Source organism: Apteryx rowi, unplaced genomic scaffold (genome assembly GCF_003343035.1).
Source record: "Apteryx rowi isolate R43461 unplaced genomic scaffold, aptRow1 scaffold_137, whole genome shotgun sequence".
Taxonomy (NCBI): domain Eukaryota; kingdom Metazoa; phylum Chordata; class Aves; order Apterygiformes; family Apterygidae; genus Apteryx; species Apteryx rowi.
Window position 1 is genome coordinate 1,074,077 of NW_020447608.1, and position 22,491 is coordinate 1,096,567.

The window sequence follows — 22,491 nt, forward strand, 5'->3', positions numbered from 1 at the left end:
GCCGGCGGGACCCCCGCTGCCGGAGCGGCCCGCCGGGCGGGCCCGGCTCGGCCTGGCAGCCCCCCGCTGCCAGCGGCATCCGCGGCCCGGGAGAAGGAGGAGGCGGCGGCCGCGTTCCCCGGCGCACAGCACCAAGGGAAACGGAGTCCGCCTCGCGGCTCATCGTGGGAAACAGAATCCGGGGGCTGGCGCGCGGCACGGCGGGAGTGGGGGCGGGGGGCTCGCAGGGCTCTCTGGGAGATGTAGTTCTCCGCGCAGGGCGCCTGGTGCCCCGGCTGCCAGGCGACGCCGGCCCGCGCGGGCCTGCTCCCCCGGCGGCCGCCCCGCCACCCGCGAGCCCTCGTTCCCCCGCAGCCTCGCGCCCCCACGGGCCCCCATGGGCCTTGGGCGCACGCAAGCCGCAGCCCTGGCCTGCCCTCGGCCCACGCCTGCCTGCTTGCCCCGCATGCCTGTGCCGGTGCCACCGGACGCCCGGCGGCACAGCGCACCGCAGGTCTGCCCGCAGCCTGCCTCCCCCCACCCGGGCCCTGCGGCACCCGCAGTGAGGCCAGGGAGTTAATTCGTCATGCTGCAAGTACATTGTGTACGCTTCTGAGAAGCAAGTAGGAGCAGTGGGACACCAAGCTTTCCTACAGCTCTGCAAGCAATAGCAACTAGGGTCTTTGTGGCAAAAGTGCCTAAAAATGCCATTCTCCTTACCGTGCTCTGGGGGTGACACTGCAGGCTGTACCTGCTTTGGGCAGAAATGTGTTTGGTTGTATTTATAGCCCTCCTTTTGTGTTCTGCCATGGGAGGTAGTGCTGGCAGACTGGCTATCCTTTAATCCGACTTCACTTTCTGTCCATGACACCACTGCTGCATTCTCCGAGTGGAAACAGATGTTTCAGGGCAAAATTGTTAAATCCAAATTCTAAATATAATAAGGAAGCTCACCAGTCAAATGAGGATTTTTCTTTTCTCTCACCTGCACAAACTTGCTCCAAAGCTAGTAAGACTTGCAGAAGCAGCTAAAACTACCATTCCCATAACTCTCTGCAAATGGTTGGTCTCAGAGAGTGACTGACAGCTGCAGCAAGCCTGCAGAGAATAAGCCAAGAGGGCGGGCTGGGGAGGTCCTGTGAGTCATGGGCGGGAGGGAAGCTGCAGCCCTGGAAGCGCAAGATGAGTGCCGCCGCCGCCGCCAAGGTATTTACTGTTTGCAGGGGTGTAGGCGCAGAGCAGCTGCAGCTTGTTGTTTTCATATTCTTACTACGACAGTATTCAGCTTCGGCTTGGAGATATTTGGGTTGATTCAGGAGTGGCAGAACTGGAACTGCAGTAGTAAAGTTTTGGGTATAATGGTGGAGCCAGGTTTGTAGGGAGAAGCACTGTTCTGTATTAGGCCAGCTGATAAAAGGAGAAAGAGCGGACAAATACTTTTTTACACACGGTTTCTTTCTAGTTAAAACTGTGGGCATGTTTATAGAAGAATTTAGCCCTACCTCAGGGGCTGACATTTCTTCTCTGGTTTCCATTACTTTGTCAGACCGCATGGACTCATTTATTCACACAGAAACTCACTCATTTTAGCCTTTTTGTCCATCTTGGCAGATTACTGGAATCAGGACTTAAATTATTTTCAGATGCCTCCAGAGGTTTAGGAAAGAAAGAAATGCCATTTAATAAAAGGACAGCTCCACAATACAATCAGTTGCAAGGATTTCCACTGCCAGACCCTGGTCTGGTATCCTTATCTCAAGGGAGAGCAAGGAATTTGACTCCATGTTAAACGGTATGGACAGCAAGGTAAATCAAACTAATGCCTTTCAAAACTAATATTACTTAATGTAATTTACCATGTGAACTATTAACACTAGTGCCCACTGCAGAGAGACTGAGTGCTTAGGAGCAGACCTATCCCTTCCATTTATACTGTTACATTTTAGTCCAGCAGAATACAAGTGGTGCATTTCAAACCCTGCCTCTATGGTATATAGATGTGTTTTTTCCTAGGCAAGCCTCCAAGGAACAGTTCTCTCTCTCATATTCTCACATAGCCATTTTTGCATGGTTCCCTGCCTTTTGTCAGTCCCCATATACAGGCTCATTGGAGTGATGGGGACTCAGCAAATAGATGAAAAGACCTTGTCTTTTCTAGTATGTCCTGACCACTGCCTAGAAAGAGGTGAAATCTGGAGCAAAACATATTGAAGTGGACAGGCTTGGAAACCTCAGGGCGCACGACACTAAATTTGGAGTATCTACCAGCTTCCTGAACAGTGAAATGTATTTCCAGGAGGAAGCATCCTCAGGAATGCTCTATTGTGCTTGATGCTGATTGTCTCCTCCAGATGAATTTCTTCAAACTTCAAGGAACGGAGGCTTATAGGCTCCCTATGAAGTGTGGTCAGGGTCACAGCACTGTGCATCAGTGACAAAGCTGGGCTTGAATGCAACAGTCAAGATGAGCCTCCTTCCTCTGCTGTCTGCGCCTGCTTCCCTACTGTTCCCAAGTACTGGGGGGATCCCACAGATGAGAGTCAGAGGCTCTTGGCAAGAGGCTCAGGATGCTACATAGTGACTCTCCAGAAAGAACCTGATCATGTTCCTGTGCTTGCAGCTGAACTGGCTTGGGCCCAGACTTAACAAAATACCTATAGGCATTTAGAAGTGTAAAAAGTTGTAAAGTCAAGGCACACACCCCTAGCATCTTTCCTTTAGGCCTGTTATCGCACTGCAGACCAGCTAGGCATCGTTTTCTCCCCTCAAGAAAGCAGCATTGGCTATTGCCAGTGTTTGTCACAGTGATTGGTTACCACAGGCCTCAAAGCAAATGGGTTATCTCTGTTGCCTCCTAGCTCTTCCTGGGTTAGTCATATTCATTTGTGTGATAGGAGGCTCCTTTGGCAAAATTTTCAAAGGAAAGAGGGCTGGATCATTGGGGTTAAGAAGTTCTCCCAGTTTTTTAATCAGAATTGGTATTTAAGGACAAACCCTCCTCACCTTCATGCCTCTGCTGCATTACTGATGCTGGAAATGAAAATAGAACCAAAACAAAAATCTCAGTAGACATCAAGCAAACGTTGTCCTCCAGCTAACCTCCCAGCTCCAACTGATATATCTTGCAGCTTACAGCGGTTGTACCACACAGTGTTGTAAATGGAGGCAGTTCTCCACTACCCCCGGCCYATGCTCAGCTGTTCCTCTGAGCAGATGAGGAATAGTGTCATTCTGAGACCTGGGCAAAGAAGGCACTGAGGAGTAAAACACTCCCGCTATCTCTACATCTTTACTTAGCTGATTGTTTCATCCATAATCTTCCCCTACCACTGGAAGCAAAACAGCATGAATTTAAGAGATCATTCCAGGTCCTAGGCTCTGGAGACACAGCTGAAGGAAGGGTTGTTTTCCATGTTCTTTTTGATAAAATCTCCAGGGGCCTCGAAATTATAGAGCAAAGCAATTAGCTTAACACTGTTTAGTTACAAATGATAGTGCAGGCTGCAAAAACAACAAAAAGCTGTRGAGAGGATTAGGAGAAATGTCTCTGCCAGCTGGGAGTCCAGAGTCCAAAACACAAGTGGTGAAGGAAATGAATTTCAGAGCCAAAAATCATCAGCAAGTTTTCCAGGAAAGACAATTAAAAATAATATGTATAAATGATGTATGTTTCTATTTTGGTGTTTGATGTTTTAGAAGTCATGTTTTCTGTTTTCTTCCCTGCAACCTAGCAGGCTAGCCATTTATTTTAAGAAAGTATAGCTGAGATTTCTAATGCCCTGATTCCAGAAGCGGAGGATTTAAGAAAATCAGTACTTTGTCCTCAAAAGAGCTGCCAGTACTGCCATCACTTCCCCTGTCACTTATAAACCATTTCTCCAGTAAACTTTGACTAAAGTAATTTAATCAAATGCATACCTCATTTCAAGTTATTTGAATTAACTAAACTGTAAGAGAGACATCTTTGTTTACAAAGAGGATTGGAGCACAGAAGTCCTTAGGGTATGTCTAGTTTTCTGTTGATGGATTGTGTGTTGAAGAGCAAATCCCTGCCTTTCTCTGCCCTACTGTCAGTCTCTGGTATAATTTCTCTGCATTTTGGGAGGGTGGACACACAGAGTGCTCCCTCTGTGTTTTGGGATCCAGAGAAGGAAGTAGAGACATGATTATTGGTTTGTTTAGAAACACACAAGTACTGCCTTTCAAGTGTGGAAAGAAGAGACTACAACACAAAAAGCAGTGAGCCCAGTATTTTGCTCAAAGCTGGGCTGGAGGCAGAGTAACAGCCTCTCCCAGGCATGTATGGTAGGAAGCCCTCTCACCTGTTGGTGCTGATGAGAGGACGGCTACAGGCCCCGGAGGGTCCTCCCTGCAAAGGCAGCCCCAGTTCAGGGCGCTGGTAGTCTTTCCCTAGTGAAATCGAAATTCTGCACATGGCTTCGGCTTCCTTGTATTGTTCCCCAGGGCTGTATTTCTGCCTTGGCAACTGCTGAGAGCCTGACAGTCTCTCTAGATATTTTATTCATTCTGGACAAAAAGCTAGAGAAATAAATGATTCCTAAATATGATTCCACCCTCAAAGCTGGTAATCGTTCTGATACCAGAGTTGGGGCTGCAATGGATATGGATGCAGCTGACTGCAGCCACTCAATTGCATGTGTCTGGCTCCGCTTGTTCTGTGTCCTGGACACAGATTTGGGGGCGTGGTCCATTTCTCATTGGCTTCAGGAGAAAAGCCTTCCCCCACCCCATCTGAGTTAAAAGGGAAAGGAAACGGTTGTTCTTGTTCTCGGCAGTGGATTGCACACATTGACCATGGCATCTGAAAAGGTGAGACCTTGGATGGGGTGAAAGCGGCCGAGGAAGCTGCCTTGGTGCTGGAGTTCAGGTGGAGATGAGTTCCCTGCACTCTTGGCACTCACCTGGAAGAGCAGTGGCTCTTCTCATTTGGAAAGAGGCCTGTTCTGGCCTTGCTGGGCTGGAAAAGCCATTTCATGACACTCAAATCCTCAGTGCAGCTGCTTGGCACAGTCAGTGGGGAATTTGCTTCAAAATCTGTGACGGTAGAAGAAGGCAAGATCTGATAGTGGCAAAGAGGGGAGCTTTGTAGGGGGTTATTTTAACACAGCCTGCATACCGCTGAAAACATCAGATGCAACCAAATATTCTGAGGGCCAGCATGAAAAATAGTGACACTACCTGTAAGCTCAAACCAGAAATGGTCACTTTAAAAAGGGGAGCTCTCCCCAAAAACCTTGGTCTCCTGTATCATATAGTTCCTGAAATGCCTTCTGTTCATGCTGTGTTCCCCTTAAAATACTCTGACATTTCCACGATAAAACCACCTGTTCTGTCTTTCTCTTCTCAGCCGATACTTTATAGCTATTTTCGAAGCTCCTGCTCTTGGAGAGTGAGAATCGGTAAGATCCAATTTTGATGCCTGTTTTGCTGTCTTGCTGTTATTGCAGCATTCTCCCCTTCACTAACCCAATTAATCAGTCACTTATTAAAAGAGAAATCAGCAAACATGAACCTGGAACCTGCATTTCCTCCAGCCCCTCTGGAGTGGGGAGGAAGGGAATAAATACCACAGCTCACCAGGAGCTGAGGGAAGGGAGAGGAAGAGAGAGAAGAGCTTAGCAGGGAATCTGAGGATATTTCCTATAGCTGTTTGAAATTCAAGTGGCAGTGGGAAATGAGAACCTGCTGGGGGGAAGGGGGCTACATGGTTGGGGCAAACTTTGCCCCAGTTATCCAAAACAGACAGCAGAAGAAGAAGCTAAATCCTCTCCTGTGGATAAACCTCATGTGAAAGGCTTTGGAAGATTTTTCCCTCCCTTTGGCATTTTTTGCAGATTGTCTCTGCAACTAGTTAGAATTGCTCCTTTTGCAAATCTAATGCAATGCAGATGGCTGTTTCTTCCAGTCTTTAGAGGAGCCCTACACTCTGTTCTTGTACGGATACTGCCTCAAACTGTGGCGTCCCCTGGTCTTGAGAGCTAAGCAGGGCTGGGCATGGTCACTACAAGAGCTGAGACAGTCTCAAGGAAGGTTTTGCAGGTGAGCACAGAGCCTGTCAGGAGGAGCTGTGCTGCGGAGGGTGGTACAGCTTGTTTTGAACAACACAGTTTTTGCCAGGGCTGACCCTTGGTGCCTTAGGCCTTGGTTTGCTAGAGCACTGTCCTCTCGGAGGACACAGGCCCCCTCTCTTGAGAGACAGAGTTTTTTGGTTTTAAAGACACCCTTTTTCAAATGGAGAGGTAGCATTTTCCTGAGTTCGTTTCCTAAAAAATTGAACTTGGTCTCAGTGTGCCTGTCTGAAGCTGTACATTGTGTTCTCCCCAGCACTGGCTCTGAAAGGGATTGCCTATGACCAGGTGCCAGTGAACCTCCTGAAGGACGGGGGGCAGCAGGTAAGGATACAGCTACTACTGCTCTTTCTAGGGGACATGAACTTGGGATCATTAGGAGAACTGGGATCAGCACCAGAAAGTTCAAAGGAAAGTCACTGTATTCCTCACTGCTTCTCTGTAATTAATTGTTGCTTTCAACCAGTCTTCCATGGCCTGCAAGACAGAGGAAGATGACTGTAGGAAACTAAAGGTTTTCTCCTCTCTCAAATTTCTATGACTGAATTTCATGAGGTTGATGATCTTTTGCCCCTGCTTATCATGATGTAACTGAGCACATCTGGCATGCAGAGTTCAGAGACACTGCAGTGCATTTTAGACACAAACTGGGCCTCACTCAATTAGCACCAGAAAGTGGGGGGAGGGGGGAGCAGGGGGTCAGAAAGAAGCTAAATGACATAGCAGAGATTGCAAAGGGGTTTCCCCCTGAGAACCTTTTTGTGGGGGCCATGGGTGGGCATCATGGGGTACTCAGCCCACACTTAGGTTGAGGGTTAGAGTTAGGAGAGAAATAAAGCCTGGAGCTGCAGCTGGAGTGGGGCTGCCAAAGGAAGCAGTGGACTGGCAAAAAAGATCCCTCCTGAGAACTTTTTCTTGGGGGCCATAGCTGAGAGTCATGGGCTAAGTAGTACCACCCAACTTGGTGTGCCATTATGGGCTAAGGCAGTGCTGGGGAACTAGAACAGTAATAGTGATGCTGCTACGGTACCACCCATCTCAAACTTTGTATTACTGATTTAGCAAGAGGCAAGGCAGTCTGTCCTTGGATAGAGAGATCCTCGAGCCCCCGTGGAAGCTTCCTGTAGGCTAATAATGCAACATAACTTACTGGAAATAGTAATGGAGGTAGAAGGAAAAGCCAGGTTAAAAAAAAAAAACATTGTTAACTGGATTCTAGAGGAAGAAAACAAGAGGAAGAATTTCTGGCTGCAGTAATCTCAGGTTTGTTTCCCCAGTTTTCTGCTGAATTCAAGGCACTGAATCCAATGCAGCAAGTCCCAGCCTTGAAAATTGATGGCATCACCCTTTCTCAGTCGGTGAGTTACCAGACACATCTTAACCATTCATTCCAGCCCGCTGCCCAGACTGGGAGGGAAGCCTTTGCTCCATCTCTTCCCCCAGAGCACCAGATTTGTGCATTAGAGAACAGATGGCATTTGTGATGAAGAAAACAATCCTACCTGAGGTCAGAAATAGCATGTAGCCCCTGCTGGGAAACTGCTGTCAGGCATTCAGGCTCAACTCAGCCTTAGTTCAAAACCCCACCTTTTACTGAGCAGTTTGCAGTCTGTCTTAGATGGCTGTACCATGGTGGTCTTAAATCACAGCTGGGCTGAACCACAAGGTCTCAAGCAGCTATCAAAGAGGATATTCTGTGGCTCGGATTCTGTTGGACCAACTAGGAACTCCTGTCTCCTAGATATTTAGGCCATATATTTTTATTCCACTCTCCAGTACCATCCCCTTATGTCTTTGTTCATTACAGCTAGCTATAATTCATTACCTAGAAGAAACCCGGCCTAATCCCAAGCTCCTGCCCCAAGGTCCAAAGAAGAGAGCCCAAGTCAGAATGATCTCAGATCACATTGTCTCCGGCATTCAGCCACTCCAGGTACTGCCTTGTCATATCCATGCAAATAAGAAAACCAGGATGGGTTTCCACCAGTTTGTGTCTCTGAAAGAATCAGTTTCTTTAAACTACTGCTAGCTAATAGAGCAGCAGCCCTTAGACTGTGATAGCAGATGAAATCTATGCTTTATCTAATATGCCAGTGGAAACAATACATATTTCCTACAAAGAAAATTCTATAGGGCCCCAGGGTTCTTTCCAGAACCAGCTTAACCCATAAGGTTTCACTGCAAGGTTTAGGATGTTTCGGGGAGAAGAAGACAGAGTGACCCATAGGGCACTGGCAAAGGGATAGCCAGGAAGATGCTGTAACAGAAGGACAGGAACAGGTTGCCCAGAGAGACTGTAGAGTCTCCATCCTTGGAGATATTCAAAACCTAACGGGACATGGTCTTGGGCAACCTGCTCTAGCTGACCCTGCTCTGAGTGGGGGCGGGGGGTGGACTAAATGATCTCCAGAGGTCCCTTCAAACCCCAGTCCCCTGTGATTCTCTGACAGTCCCAGGAGAGAGATATAGCCAGGTGAATGGTTTCTTCAATGAGGATGAGATCAGGGCTCACCCAGCAGGCTGAGGTCAAGCTGAGCACCTCCTAGTCTCCCCTTTCCCCCTCTGGGTGAGGCATTGGCAAGCCCTAGCTCACAGCAGTCAGTCTAACCTGGAGATTTCTCACCTTGGCAGAACCTGAGTATCCTGCAACGAATGGGGGAGAAAAAAATGGAATGGGCTCAGCAATGCATCACATCTGGCTTCCAAGGTGAGTCCCACATCTGAAATGATCAGCACTTTGACTGACCCTTCAAAACTCAGCAGGGCAGTGTGCAGCACCACTGGGGTTCTACTTTCTCCTCAACCAGAACAACAAGCCTTCCTAGGCTGGTATGCTGGTGTCCTGCCCTGCTGGGAAAGATGGGCTCTTCCTGCCCAGAATACTTCATCCAGGACTGGTAGCTCTGCAGCGCCTCCAAGGAAAGAGCTTGTCCATATGCAGTGCTGCTGCAGTGCATGGAAGAGGGAAAGCCCAGAGCTATCCTGAACACCACGGCAGTCATTTCACCTTGAAGCATGAGGGCTGACAGCACTCTCCTTTCCTCCCTGCTGCTTCCAAGCTACTGCCTTTTGCACTTAAGTTCCTATATTAATATGCTTATTGCCTTAAGCCAAAAGACATCTTGTGGCAGAATCCCACAGAATCTAGCAAGTAGCAAAATATTTCTTTAGTTCCTTGTGAAAAATAGGGTGCTGTTTCACAAAACCCTTACCCCCCATGTGCTGGAATGGCAGGCCCATATTTGCTTCTGGACAGACACAAACTGACTGAACCTTTGTACTTCTCCCCTTCACACTCTTACATATCTTCTTATTGTGCTCTTAGTATGTCAGGTTCATTGCCTGAAGCAGCTAAAATCATCCTGGGTCCCAAATGGCTCAGGGGTCCTAAAGACTCCTATAATTCTTCTGTGGTAAGATTTCTGTTCTTTCTCAGTTCTGACTCAGATCGCTCCTCTTCATGCCTACCAGCTCAGGGTTGAAACACTCTTGTTCAAATTCCCAGCTTAAAAGATCTTTAGCATCCCCCTGCCTCCACATGCAGCTTCATTAAACCTTTGAAATGAGTTTCCCATGCCTGACCACAGTGTTCTACCTCTTTTGGCAGCACTGGAGCAGATTCTGCAGCACACTGCTGGGCGCTACTGTGTGGGGGATGAGGTAAGTAGCTGAGCGCCATGCACCACTGGAGAATCAGAARTCACTGCATCTTCCATAAAGTAGAAGAGTTAACTGTGGAGACACAGGCAAAGCCCGTCCTATGCCTGGAGTTGCATGCTGTGCCTTCACCATTAAGAAAACGGCTGCATGGATCCTACTTAGGTCATTACTGACTTGCAAATAGTTATGGGGATGCTTACATGTTCCTGCCTGTAACCTGCTGATGGCCAGATTGTGCAGCTGTATCTAGGATCTGGAAACTGGCTGCCACTAGAGGATGTGGGAACAGATTAAATATCTTTCATCTTCAGGAGCTTTGGAGTTCAAAGTCTCCCCTCAATAGGGCCAAAGCTTGGTTCAAGAAAAACAGGGTCAATTCTTAGCTGTGAGACCTTTGGCCAGGTTGTGTCATATTTTTCTGCTCTATTTCTCCAACTTTAACATTGGCACATTTCAAAATAAGAGATATCCTGTGCCCTGAAAGATAGCCAGTACTTCATGACCTGGGGAACAGGGTGGGGGGCAGCTGTCATCTGTGCAGAAAGGCAGCTACTTATACTATCCTTTGTTTTTTTCAGATTGTGTGTCCATGAGTGTGTGTACAAAGGCCTGTTGCACAACAGGTCCTGATCTTGGCTGGAGCTACTTGATGCTCCTCCAGTGCAAACAAGCAAGATTTACTCATCTTTTCCCACCCACACAAACTCATTGGCAATGACCACCACCCCATCTCCTCCCTCTGCAGCCTACTGGCAAGACTTGTTTGTTCAGTAGCAGTTGCCATAGAAGCACAGTGTCCCTGAGATTGCCATGATCAGCTGGTAAATAGGAAGCTTCCTACAGGCTGACGGCTTCTTGTACTACTGACTCCCATGAGGTTCCTGTCCTTGCACCTTTGAGGTATTATTAATGCTTGATTAAAGGATGGGAATGCCATGAAAACTCCTCTCTTCACCCCAGAAATGCATAGGAAACCTTATCAGATGATACTGGCTGATAAAGTAACAGCTGTTGTGCTGCAAAAGCCTGCCACTACAGTGAAGGGTGATGGGACAGGCTCTGGATTACTTTAACCCCTTTTCTCTGCTCCACTGCAGGTGTCCATGGCTGACTTGTGCTTGGTGCCTCAAGTTTTCAATGCTGAAAGGTAATTAAGGCTAAGCTTGAGGTGCACTTCAGCACACTGGAACCTATTCTATGTGCTGGGCTGTAAAAGCTGACCTTTCCTCTGCTGCTCCTTGTGCCTGTTAGGAAAGCATCCTTCCTCCATGCTCTGTCCCATTATGGATTATTCTCTGCATGTGTTTTTCTATGTCCTAAATACTGCATCTTTTGGAGGCTCTCAGGAACAAGGAGCTGGGCTGTCTTCCCAGAGGCTCCAGGAGTGAAAGCTGATCTGTGTCCCTAGAATAACTAAGGCTGTCCACGCTCCACATCCTCTCTCCTCTTTGCCCTATATTTACACTGCACACAGAGGGGAAAGAGCAAGCTGACTGTATTTGTAGAGGACACAAACCCTATGCAAGTAGGGTCTGTGTAATTCCCAGGAGATAGTCATCATTAGGGGAGAAAGCATAGTGCATTCTTACTGTATGCTGAACACTGCATAAAAGCCTAGTGAAGACAGAAGAGCTAACTAAGCTTTCCTCTAGGTTTTATTTTTCAACTTACAAGAATGTACCCTTTCTCTTAATGCAAACATACCCCAGCCTGTGAGATTCTCCCACACTGGGCAGGTACAGCACAGTGCTTTGCCCTAATACACACAGCTGCACTAGCTGTCCAGCTGAGAGTACCTGATAATTTTTTCCCTTTGCAGATACAAAGTGGACCTGTCTCCATATCCCACAATAACCAGAATCAACAAAGCTCTCCTAGAGTTGGAGGCATTCAAAGCAAGCCACCCATCCCGACAGCCAGATACCCCTGCAGAACTGCGAGCTTAAAGCCCTTTTACCCATTAAATCAAGTAAACTGGAGAGGCAAAGAGGACAACAGCTAAAGGTTGAGTAGGATTTGAGTGCCAGCAGGACTCATGTCTCATCATCTGGATGGAATGGAGGAAGAACAGAGGGAAAGCCCCGTTGCTCCAGAAGTAGCCTGGATGACTCACAAGAACTATCACTGTGCTGGAAAGATTGCAGCTACTTCTGACTATGTTTTTCTATTTTATATCTCTCCATGAAGCATATTAAAACAGAAGCATCCATAACTATCAGAAGACCCTTTTTATATGGTTTGGGGCTGGGGAATATAGCCAAAAACATCTATGAGGCATCTAGCCAATTCTAGGCTCCCCAGAGAGGCTTCTCCTTTCCACCAGCCATGGAAAGAGCATCAGAGAATGACTGTGCACAGTGTGCTGCTGAGCCAGTAAGCCTGCTTGTCTTTGCACCTGCCTCAGAGCTATGGCATAATTATCAATGCCATGGATATAAACAGTAAGGGATAGGCCCTGACAGAAGCGACCATTGTTGAATCCCTTTGTTTTTGCAAGAGCCAGCCATTAGCAACTCTGCCACCTGTTGCAATGACAAGAGAATTACTATTTGGGACAGCCAATTCGTACCTCTTCCCTTTGTCCAGAAGCAACCTTGCAGAATTAGTAAAGATCTGTTTGGAGCAAAGCTAGGTGGTCATGCCACAGTCACCGAGACAAGACAACCAGCTCACTCCCTTATGCTGAAAACAATGGTGTTCTCTTCCTTTTCCTGTCCTCAGACTCTGCTCTAGGTGCTTTCCTAGTCCTCAGCTGCAGACTGTTTCCCAAGGGAACCCCACCCTGGATTCCCTCCAAGCCAGAACCATGCTGGTACTTTCACTGTAAGGAACTCCCAAGTGGCAGCAAGCAAATCCCATTCCACTCATCCCAAATAAAACCAAACGCCTGAATCACCTTCACAGCTGAGAGCACCCTGGGATGCCAGCCCAGAAACCGGTAGGGCAAGAAGGGAAGCCAAAAGCCTGTGTCTGTCCATGATCCTGTGCAGGCTCAGCTAAGATCCCACTGGTTGTTTTGGCATCCAAGCCCAGATACCAAGCCAGGGATAGGGGAGGGAATTTCTGCCAGTCTGATGCTGTATATCCAGCAGCCCTAAGAGGGCAATACTCACAGTATTCATAAAGATATTACAAACCAACGGCCTCTTATGCCAAGGGTGGCGTTCACTTTGAAATAGAAACTTGGACTGCCAGGTTGCTTAGATTAATTTATTGCCATCCCTGTCTGCATTTACCCTGGCAAAGAGCCTTTGCTGTTTCAGACTTATTCTCAGTCCTGTGCATTATTCTAGGTCCAGCTGGATCTTGACTGTGCTGTTGTAGAAGGTCCCAGCACAGCTGGAGCCCCCAAAGACCAACACTGTATGCAGGTTACGCTCATCTTTGTTCTCCTTGTCCACATCCTTCAGGTGGGCAGGAGTCAGGTCAAGCAAGGTTTGGCCAGCTCAGGCCACGGAGCGGAGGTCATGGTGAATCACTGTGCTCCATGCAAGAGTGTCTGAAGTAGAAAGGGGCTATCAGTACTCCATCCTCCAGGCAAGGGATGAACCAAATGGACTAGCCAAGGTGTTCAGAAACACCACTGTGGCCCAACAGCCACCTTCAGCTATGCAAAATAGGAGGGAGAGTTGCTCACCTAGGTGGAAAACAAAGGCATCCTGTAGGGCTCCCTTGGCATTGCAGCCTCCACTGATCAGAACCTTCTGGTCTGACACAGCCATAGCAGCGTGGAAACTAGGACCAAAACAAAGGCTAAAGGTGACTATGGCAAAACCTGCTGGGGTTGCCTCAACCTCCTCAAGCAGCGATGGGCAGAGGCAGGCAGATTTCAGCAGCAGGCTGGGGGCTCGAGCTGCAGAGTGGAAGTTAGGGTCTCCTTCTCTTCTGCCCTGACTTCCTGAACAATCCTGAAAGGGCTGTTTGCTTCTCTGTGCAGGTCAGGTCATAATCAGACACAAAAAGCACCTCACTACCTCAGAAGGAAATATCACAACTTCTATGCTTTGCTCTCTGTAGTGAGATAGCAGGCTAGATGGGCTTTGGTCTGATTTAGGTTATTTGTACTTTCTAGTGGGCAACAGCCTCCTTTTGGGGACAGCATATTCAAGAGATTCTTCCTCTCTGTGTATCTGTTATACTCCAGGTACCGTGAAGAGCGAAAAACAGGTGATATAATCCACTAGCACACAGCAGATAACTTCCCGCAGTCTGAGAGGCAGATTTCCAGGAATCCTAAGGGGTCTGTAACCCCCCAGACCTTACAAGTGCTAACCAGCTACAGCATAGGAATTTTTAGTCCCACAACAGAGGGGCCACCCACTGCATTTGAACTAGTGGAACAGAGATTTGCAACTGGGTCTGATCACAGCATGGCCTAAAAGAAAAACAACAAAGGAAGAAGATAACTCCTGGGTCTGCAACTGTATCTTACCAACGTGCAGAAGGCTGTCCTGCGAGGAGAGGGACTGGTGTGTACTCCATGAAACCTGATAGTGAGGGAAAAGGCAACTGAAATGTCCAAGAAGCACTCTTAGCAGCATTTTGCAGCCTCATTACTAAGCAAAGACTTCCATACTCTGTCACATTTGCAGCCTGCCTTTTCTGTTACCCAACTTCTTCCAAAACAACAAGGTCTCTTATTAATTACCCATTCCCTCCTCCCTTCCTCCAGAAGGGGTTTCTTTACACCACAGCTTTCCATCTAGTCACAATCTTTCACAACATTATTGCTACCTTCCCATCCTGCATGCCTCATTCCTCAGTTCTCACCTTAGAATGGACCTTCCCAAGGCAGCCACTTGGCACAGATTTTCTTACCCAGATCCAAGATGTGCATATCACTGAGGTAAATAGAAGTCCTCTGACCCCCCAAAATCAGCAGCTTGTTCCTCAGTAGAGTAGCTGAATGCCTGGGTAGAGAAGAAAAAAATTGAGCAAAGCATTTTCATCAGCTTTCCAGAACTGAATTTTTCACCTTTGTTCATATCAAATTAGTTTCTGCTAATGGGCTACAACAGTTTCAGTTTACACCTGCCTCTATCCCCAGCCATTGCAGCCCAGTGATAGAATCCCACTAAGATTTCTTGATGGGAAACACAAGGAGTCACATCTTGTCTTAAGGAGCAGACTGTGAAGAACAATCACTTAGTATTTAGGAAACTGGGGGCACTGCACTGGGGCAGAAGGAAAGGTGGGAAGAGGTTTCCTGCTTTATCTTTGAGGGCTGGAACAAGAGCACTCTCACCTGAGTCTAGGAAGAGGCTTCTCCCCTTCCAAGATGGGCTGGTACCAAATTTCATACTCTGGATTGAAGACACAGAGCACATTGCTGCAGGGTCCAACAGCCAGTGATGCCATTTTGGAGAAAGCCCCCCCAAAAACAAAGAGCTCCTTGTGGTAGATAGTTGCACTGTGGTAGGCTAGCATTGGCATTCTCCCCTTAGCCTGGGAAAAGTACAACACATTTGTTACAAGAAAGAGAAGTGCATTAATTGCTGCATGGCCCACAAGACAGGGGCCCACATCATGCAGTGAGTTCAACAAGTCTCAATTTTCTCTTCATTGGCTGCCCAGGCAGATCTCTGCAATGCAGGCAGACAGTAAGCCCTTTGCATACTCTGCACCACCGCAATGCTCTGACCAGAGCAGGAGGTCAAGCTGCTATTTCAGTTGGCTCAGAACAAGACAGAGAAGAGAGAGATCTCATCCCAGGGTTATTCTGTAAAATGAAAGAGATGGATAATCCCTAGCTGACAGGGTCCTCTGCAAGGATTAGAGAGGCAAACTAAAGAACTCAAATCTGCTGTGCTCACAGCAACACCGCGATTTGAGGCCACCAGTTATTTACCTCAACATCCAGTGCAGCTCTTAACAGCATCATATAAAATTAGAGTGTGTTTCCCTCTGCCACTTGTACAGTATCCCCCACTCACTGCCTTTGTCAGACATAGCACCCTGTAGCAACCATTTTTTCAGCTTGTTCCAGTCATTCTAGGCACAGCATCTGATTACCACCAAGCTTGTGGCCTTTCAGCCTAGTTGGCTCTGACAGATATAAGGCCATGCAGCTCAGGCAACCTGCAGCAACAGTGGACCAAAACTGCTAGAGTAAAGATAAGGGCACATCCATCCATATCCACATTCCCTGGAAACCTAACTCTTCCTTGAGAGCAAGGCAGAATCTCCCACCCTTCCTGTGCTTTTATCTTAGAAGAGCTGCAATACTTACAGCCACAAGGAGCCATTTCCAAGTGACCGCGTCCAGGGTGTAGATGCTGCTGTAGTCTTTGTCCTCCCTTATGCCCCCAAAGATGTAGATACGCTTGGTGTCTGGGTCATAGGTAGCAGTGTGACCACGCAAGCATGATGGCATGGCATCTTGTAGTTGGAGACCCACTGGAAACCAGAAATCACTGTCTGGAAGCAACACCAGACAGATGGTGAGGGAGTTCGAAGATCCTCTCAATCTCTCTAGATTAGCAGAATATGTCATAAAGTCTTTACTCAAAATCTTGCTGCCTTCATCACCACTTCTCCTTCAGTTCAGACCTGGAGAGGACTCACACAGCAATGTTTTTGTGTGAGGAGTAAAAGGGAATGCTAACTAGCTGAGGGACAGTAAAGTGGAAGAGATTATTAGTGAGGTGCAGAAAGCTGCAAGGCACTGGAACTGTACCTCACACTTCTCTATCTGTCATCACACACAGACTGTGAATTGTGCTATTGCTTTTACCCCTTAAAAATCAACGAGCTCTTCCCCAAACCTCTAACTTAGCTCCTAGAGGGTTTTCACATACAGCCCAACAGCCTCACACAGCACACCACACTGTCAGCTGAGCCCAGGGCAGTACCTGTGGATGCCCAAGGACCAGGAACATCAATAAAGAGCAGAAATGTAGAAAAGGAAAGGACAAGAGAGAATGAGTGTGGTAAAGAAAAACTGCATCTGAAAGTTGATAAGGGATGCATGTTCCAGCTGACCTACTCACAGCAAAGACAAATCTATCCAGCACCTGCCCCAGCTGAAAGAGCAGGACACACAGTCATACTCGCAAATGCTTGGTCAAAAATTATCCCAGGAGGGATCAAGGTTACTCCATAAGCATGGGCATGTCCCCCTTCCCTAATCTGTTCATCTGGACTAGGAGGGCAATCTAATCCTTTTAACAAGGCACCACACAGTGCAAACTGCCTGAGAGGCACAGCACAGCAAGCCAAGCAGCATGAAGAAATTGCAGGACCCACAGCAGATTCCCACCCCCAACACATCAGGCACCTGCCTGGAGTGACATCACCACCAGCTACTGCCCAGAATTGATCATGCTAGGAGGAGCAACCCCTTTGTTGTCCCCTCTCCTTGCACAGACCCCTGAGGACTCCCTCCCACCAAGTTGTCCTTGTGTCCTGTCCCCCACTGCCTTAGTCAGCTCCAAACTCCCCACCGATTTCCATTTTCCATCCTTGCAAGATTTCTGATTGACACCTTCTCCACCAATCAGAACAGCTGTTCCCAGATCACTGAGGCACATGGCATGGCACCATCGTGGGCTGGGACTGCCTGGGGAAGGGGAGAGCACAGGGCTGTGAGCAGAGGCAGAAGAGACACCTCCAGCTCCCCTCACTGCAGAGGGGAACAAGGCAGCTGAATGTTCAGAAGGGAGGAACGGGAAGGCAAAGGCCCTAGGTCCCTTCACTCTGGGGTGGCAGAAGCCAGGGCTCCCTGAGGAACATTTTTTGTAAGTTTGCATTACTGTCAGAATCATCACTAACAGAGGAAGCCAGCAGAGATGAGTCTGGCTGGCTGTAGGACACATACAGGCTCCCACCTCAGAGACAGGCAGGTGGGGGCAGGCTTGGATCCCGTTGATTAACTATCCTACAAGAGATCTCCCAGCTGTGGTATCCCCCTGCATTAGTCCTACCCTTGAGAGCATATGGGAGAGCTAGCAAGTAACGGCTTGTCAGTGCCTGAGACACAGCAATCAGAAGCCTGCAGTTGCTTCCAAAGACATTGCTCCTACTGCTCTGTTCCTCCTCCTTTCACCTCCCAGTTGGGTAAGCAAGCTAGAAAAGACTTTTATTAAAATCTGTCTCACATTTAACTCCTCACCTCAGAGGACCATGCACCTGGAGGTGTGGCTGAGATTCAAAGGGGCTACATAAGCCTACTGGAGAGCCTAACAGCACTGGAAACACATACACTGAGGGCAATTGCATGGACAGGACATTATACATAACCTGATTGCTCTTCTTGATCGCTGGGGAGATAAAGGATCAAGCATGAGAGGCCTGTGACATTAAAGGGAATGACATTACCAAGTGGCTGAGAAGACAAACCAGGGTCTAGGCATCAGATCCTCACCTTGCAACTCCTCCACCGCCAAATCTGCAGAGGAAAACACAGATATAGCCCTGTAAAGAAAGCAGCGAACAGACACATCCTGGAAAGTGCTCAGCTCCACAGTTTAAGAGCCTTTTAGCCTCCCACCACCCCCTAGCACAAAGCTACCTCATGGCAACAAACAGGGTGCAAGACTGAGAAGCCTGAAGAAAGTCTCATCAGAAGAGACACAGAAGACAGATAAGAACAGGACATGCTTCCTCAGACTGCCATCATGCTGTCACTATTGCATTTTACCTCTCTGATGAGAGACAGCTCATTTCCCCCCCAAATCCCACTGCTTACTGGTGAAGCAACTGTATGATGGAGATACATTTGTCTTTCTAAGGTCCAATAAACCATTTCACATGGGGACTACTGAACTGTTGTCAAACATTTGCACACAAACCTGATCACACTCTGGGGCTGACTTGGAATACGCACCCTAGAAGCTAAAGGTTTTATTTCCAGCCCTCTGGACAGCTATCTTCTGACTACTGAAAAGTCAGTACAGTTACATTAATTACATATATATATATWTTTTTTTTTTCCTTTTTGCCTTTTCTACACTCTAATGATAAGCTGCATGTCTTCTATGGACCAAGTGGCATGCGATTAGTAAGGGAATGAACAGAGTAATGGAGAGGTACAGAAGGTCATTGTAGGTAACTTTCTTGTGCTTCAGTTTACTCTTTTGTAAAACAAGGCTAATGATACTTGCCTTCATTTATAAAGCACTTTGACTCATATGAAGAGTTATAGCCTACGTTATGGTGCAGAGTGTTGGCACTAAGAGGATCCCATGTTTTATTTCTGGCCTTTCCCTAACAGGGAAAGATTCCTTGAGCAGTTTATCCAAGACTAAGGGTCAATTCTCAGTACTTTGCAAGGGACAGACAAGACAGTCTTGGCTGGGAGTTTACAAAGAAACATATTGGGAGGTCGTTGCCCAGCAGCATTGACAAATCATATAGACAAGACCTGTAAAAGACACCTGGAAGCTGCCAGAGTTACCTTCTTCATCAAGTTCTCTCTCAGACGCTCTGGGTTCAAATAAAACCTTCCTGGGCTTCCTAAGCTGGACAGGACTTTTCCTCCGGGACTCGCTGGGTTCTGTATTGCCAAATGGTGGCTTCAAGGCATAGGGTACCACTGGGTTTCTCAGTGGTGCAGGGAAGTCCCTCCTCTCAGGCCTGGAAACTCTAACAGTCATCTCTGAGCTCTGATTTTTAACCTATGACAAAAGTTCCAGTCAAATCACCTCTGAAAAAAGAACCAATTTCTATAACTCAAAACTCAAGGAACCACCTGTCCCCAAGAGTTGTGATGACAAACAGAAAAGCGACCTGAGGCTACTGTGAGTTTGTCTATTACTGGGTTGGGGATTAGTTTCACACAGCAACTGCTTCAAGCTTGTCTTTTTGTTGAGTCTTAAGGGCCAGCATGCCAACAACACCAGCTGCCAAGCATATGCCAAACAACGGAGTTGCCCACTGCTACATGCCCAGCCAGTGCTCTGCTTTCAGACTACTGACTGCAATGTGCACAGCTAGTGTGAAGGCAATCTGGAAAGGCAGAAGGGCCATTTGTGCTAGGAGTAACCAGGCTGACCGATGATCCCCTCCAGGGCTGTTAAATTCAACCCTTCCAAAATGCATTTCAACAGAGAGTAAAATTAACCAATCTCTTTAGCACAAATGAATCTTTCTCCAAAACCTGCTTAACCATGTCTCCGCTAAGAGAATGGTACCAGAAGTTTCTGCTAGATATAAACTGAGCAGCTAAAAGTAGAGGAGGAGATACTAAGGGCAGGGTGAAATAATGAGAGGAAGAATCCAGTATACACATACCACAGTAGGGTCCTCCAGGTCCTGACTGAGGGGCACATCATCTGCTGGGAGCGCTGGTGACTGAATAGTCTCCAGGACTAGAAATGGGTGTGTGGGTGTACTGCTGGAGATTCCTCTGAGCAGCTGCGGCAGAAACAGTAACAAGCAGTATAAGAATAAAATGACTTGCATTGGCCTCTGTCATGCAAAGGGTGAGCAAAAAGATGTATTGCTAGAGGCAGACCCCCTGCAAGGCAATAGCCCAAGTGTCCAGCACCAACAGAATATTTTACACAGAAAATCAAAGCCAGACACTGAAAGATGCTAAAACAACTGTTCAGGTATCGCAGATCCAGGAGAGAACAGAATTGGAAGTGAATCACTCTCTACTGCATGTCTCCTGCAAAAAACAAGGTGTTTTGGCAAAGCTGTGTTTAGGGAGTAGAACTGGAACATTGAATAGTGTTAGGTTCAGCACAGACATGCATTAAAAGATCTGTGTGAGGTGGCTCTGCATTAAAGTAGAAAAAAAGAAAAAGAAGCGGACGGGATCAGAAGTTTTACAGCTTAGAACTGACAAAACTGAAATGATCTGGAACCAAGAACAGAAACAGCAAGAGAGGAGGATAGCTGTTCTTTTACCTGCCCATTGACAGTCAGGACAAGCTTCACAGAGTTGCCTTTGTCCATCTCTTTCAATGAAGCCATGAAAATGTCCRTCCTCCAGTCACCTTCCCATACTAGAGACCTGCAGAGGGGACCATGGATTTTCAGCCCACAAGTGACACTGATGAGGGAAGAATTCCTGCATCCACATTAGCTGGGAACGCCCCAAAGCCAAAAAAGATCCCACCCACAAAACAGGTGAAAGGAAGTTGAAAACATCATAAGAGGCTATAGAAAATAACATACATCTGTGTGCATAAATATAATCACATGAAATAGGACCATCTCTGATTCTCTTTCACTCCACTACCTATGATTTGTGAGAGAAAAGCTGGTCTGGAGAGGTCTTCCATACTATAAAAGGGAAAGGAAAAAAATGTTCTGTATTCTCTCCTATCCAACTAAAGGTCACACTACACAGTTAAGTAAAGTTTTCTTATTCTAAACAAATTCTTCCATAGGATCCTTGATAGTTTTAATGTAAACAATGCATCTGTAGCATTTGGGTATGTCCCAGAGTCCTGCTGCACTTACCCTCCACACAATCCCATAGGCTGTCTCTGGTCTCTGTATAAAGCCCAGAAGGCAAAGGAAAAGAAGGAGGTCAGAAAGCAGGTTTCTCAGGTCCACCTCTTCCAAGACCAGCTCTGCTTACAAAAATCATTTCATCTTCCACAAAAGTGGATGTTTTACACTGGCGATTGCTAGGCTCCACCTGTTTTCACCTTTGCTGTAAGAGCATTAGCAATCTCTGAGGACAAGGGGATCACTGGAGCATAACATGGCACCTCATCTCCTATGCCTGTCATTTTATCCATCCCTAGACCCCAGATTAACTAGTTCGTCCTGAGATGAAGCCTGCAGGCCCATTTCTGCTGCCCCTTATAGCACTCAGGGACACCCATCACACCTTCTATTCCACTGCTAAACAGGGACAAACTTCTGTCCCCATCCACATCTAGCGACAGTGTCTGATAGCACTCAAGTCGAGAGCACATTGTCTCTCATGAAACAGGGCACCTGTTTCCTAACCAGCCACGGCACATGCTAGAGAAAAATTGCCAATAAAGCACCCATCACTCGGATCTCACCAAAGTCCTATTGGCCATTTTTCCTTTTGAGCTGCAAGGAGAAAAACTAAGGCAGACCCACCGTGTTAGGGGCAGAAGAACTAACGGATTTGAGTGGCTTTAGGAAGACAGCACCAAAACCAAGGAATATCACAGAGCACAACATTTTCCAAGAATCCCCTGCTGAAATGCCAACAACACAACAGCATCAAATTCCAGCAACTACCTTCGGGCAGGCTCCAGCCAGCCAATCCTTTGTGGTTTTATGTCTGGTGCCACCAGTACATCCACAGCAATGCTCGTGTCCTGGGAATAACAGCTCCAGTCTCCTACTCCAAAAACCACCAGCTGTTTTGGCAATGGTAGAAGCAACCAAGTCTGGTAATCCATCTTGCTGGAGTGGCTGGGAGAGGGCAAAAAAACCTCACAGAAAAGTAAAGAAGTGATATAGRAGGCAAAAATATATATATGTGAAAAAGCCTGGAAAGGTTTTTTTTTATCAGGCAGGCATGAAAAGACTGTGTCGCATTTAAGGAGCGGACTAAATGGGGATATGATGAAGAAGATAGCTGGTAGGCTAGGAAGGGGGTATCCGCATGAGTCTGCGGGCACGGCATGTGCCAGGCTGCGAAGACAAGGACAGCACCACGGGGGACGGACGTGCCGGCCCTTCTTGACCAGACAGAGAGCGGTGCTGGTGACAGGGCCCCAGGCAGCTGCCCCTCGCCGGGCAGCCCTCTGCCCTCAGCACCGGCCCCAAGGAGGGGCTGCGCCGGGAAAGGGGCTGCCCCGGGGCGGGGAGGGCGGGGGCCCCGCGC

The 22,491-nt window shown here is 47.6% G+C and overlaps 3 protein-coding genes across 19 annotated transcripts in view; 1 reads left to right on the forward strand and 2 right to left on the reverse strand.

Annotated features, from left to right (window-relative positions):
- POMT2 (protein O-mannosyltransferase 2) overlaps nucleotides 1-1,034 on the reverse strand; it is a 34,624-nt gene extending 33,590 nt beyond the window's left edge. For 7 of the 8 annotated variants that reach the window (XR_003252093.1, XR_003252092.1, XM_026057146.1 and 4 more), the window contains exon 1: nucleotides 700-1,034. The gene's annotated coding sequence lies outside the window, so the exon portion shown is untranslated. The remainder of the gene's footprint in view (nucleotides 1-699) is intronic. The other variant, XM_026057141.1, reaches the window with a different exon arrangement.
- Nucleotides 1,035-1,102: 68 nt separating this feature from the next.
- GSTZ1 (glutathione S-transferase zeta 1) lies at nucleotides 1,103-11,940 on the forward strand. 6 transcript variants are annotated; one of them, XM_026057155.1, is made up of 9 exons: nucleotides 1,108-1,185; nucleotides 5,348-5,399; nucleotides 6,325-6,392; nucleotides 7,346-7,426; nucleotides 7,876-8,001; nucleotides 8,700-8,775; nucleotides 9,676-9,728; nucleotides 10,826-10,875; nucleotides 11,548-11,940. In XM_026057155.1, exons 1-9 carry the CDS (start codon nucleotides 1,162-1,164, stop codon nucleotides 11,672-11,674), a joined length of 657 nt encoding a protein of 218 aa, XP_025912940.1. In that variant the 5' UTR covers nucleotides 1,108-1,161; the 3' UTR covers nucleotides 11,675-11,940. The 6 variants fall into 6 exon arrangements, with proteins under 6 accessions (XP_025912942.1, XP_025912940.1, XP_025912943.1 ...); XM_026057156.1 differs by lacking the exon at nucleotides 1,108-1,185 and adding an exon at nucleotides 1,598-1,785; XM_026057157.1 differs by lacking the exon at nucleotides 5,348-5,399 and having other exon boundaries at nucleotides 1,103-1,185.
- A 99-nt stretch (nucleotides 11,941-12,039) lies between these two features.
- The window catches only part of LOC112961708, an 18,967-nt gene continuing 8,515 nt past the window's right edge, over nucleotides 12,040-22,491 (reverse strand). Inside the window, exons 2-12 of one of the 5 annotated variants that reach the window (XM_026057150.1) lie at nucleotides 21,900-22,076; nucleotides 20,580-20,685; nucleotides 19,959-20,081; nucleotides 19,123-19,342; nucleotides 18,091-18,114; nucleotides 15,958-16,145; nucleotides 14,974-15,173; nucleotides 14,547-14,638; nucleotides 14,161-14,215; nucleotides 13,366-13,463; nucleotides 12,040-13,227 (exon numbers count right to left, since the gene is read on the reverse strand). In XM_026057150.1, the coding sequence (XP_025912935.1) occupies nucleotides 13,175-13,227; nucleotides 13,366-13,463; nucleotides 14,161-14,215; nucleotides 14,547-14,638; nucleotides 14,974-15,173; nucleotides 15,958-16,145; nucleotides 18,091-18,114; nucleotides 19,123-19,342; nucleotides 19,959-20,081; nucleotides 20,580-20,685; nucleotides 21,900-22,063 (1,323 nt within the window). In that variant the 5' untranslated portion in view covers nucleotides 22,064-22,076 and the 3' untranslated portion in view covers nucleotides 12,040-13,174. Of the gene's footprint in view, nucleotides 13,464-14,160; nucleotides 14,216-14,498; nucleotides 14,639-14,973; nucleotides 15,174-15,957; nucleotides 16,146-18,090; nucleotides 18,115-19,122; nucleotides 19,343-19,958; nucleotides 20,082-20,579; nucleotides 20,686-21,899; nucleotides 22,077-22,491 lie in introns of those variants that run through there. The other 4 variants (XR_003252096.1, XM_026057149.1, XM_026057152.1 and 1 more) reach the window with 4 other exon arrangements.

Coding starts and splice junctions, on each gene's coding strand:
- GSTZ1 (XM_026057155.1), top strand. CDS start 1,162: ATGAGTGCCGCCGCCGCCGCCAAG. Junction 8,776..9,675: donor CATCACATCTGGCTTCCAAG/GTGAGTCCCACA, acceptor CTCTTTTGGCAG/CACTGGAGCAGATTCTGCAG. Junction 9,729..10,825: donor GCTACTGTGTGGGGGATGAG/GTAAGTAGCTGA, acceptor GCTCCACTGCAG/GTGTCCATGGCTGACTTGTG.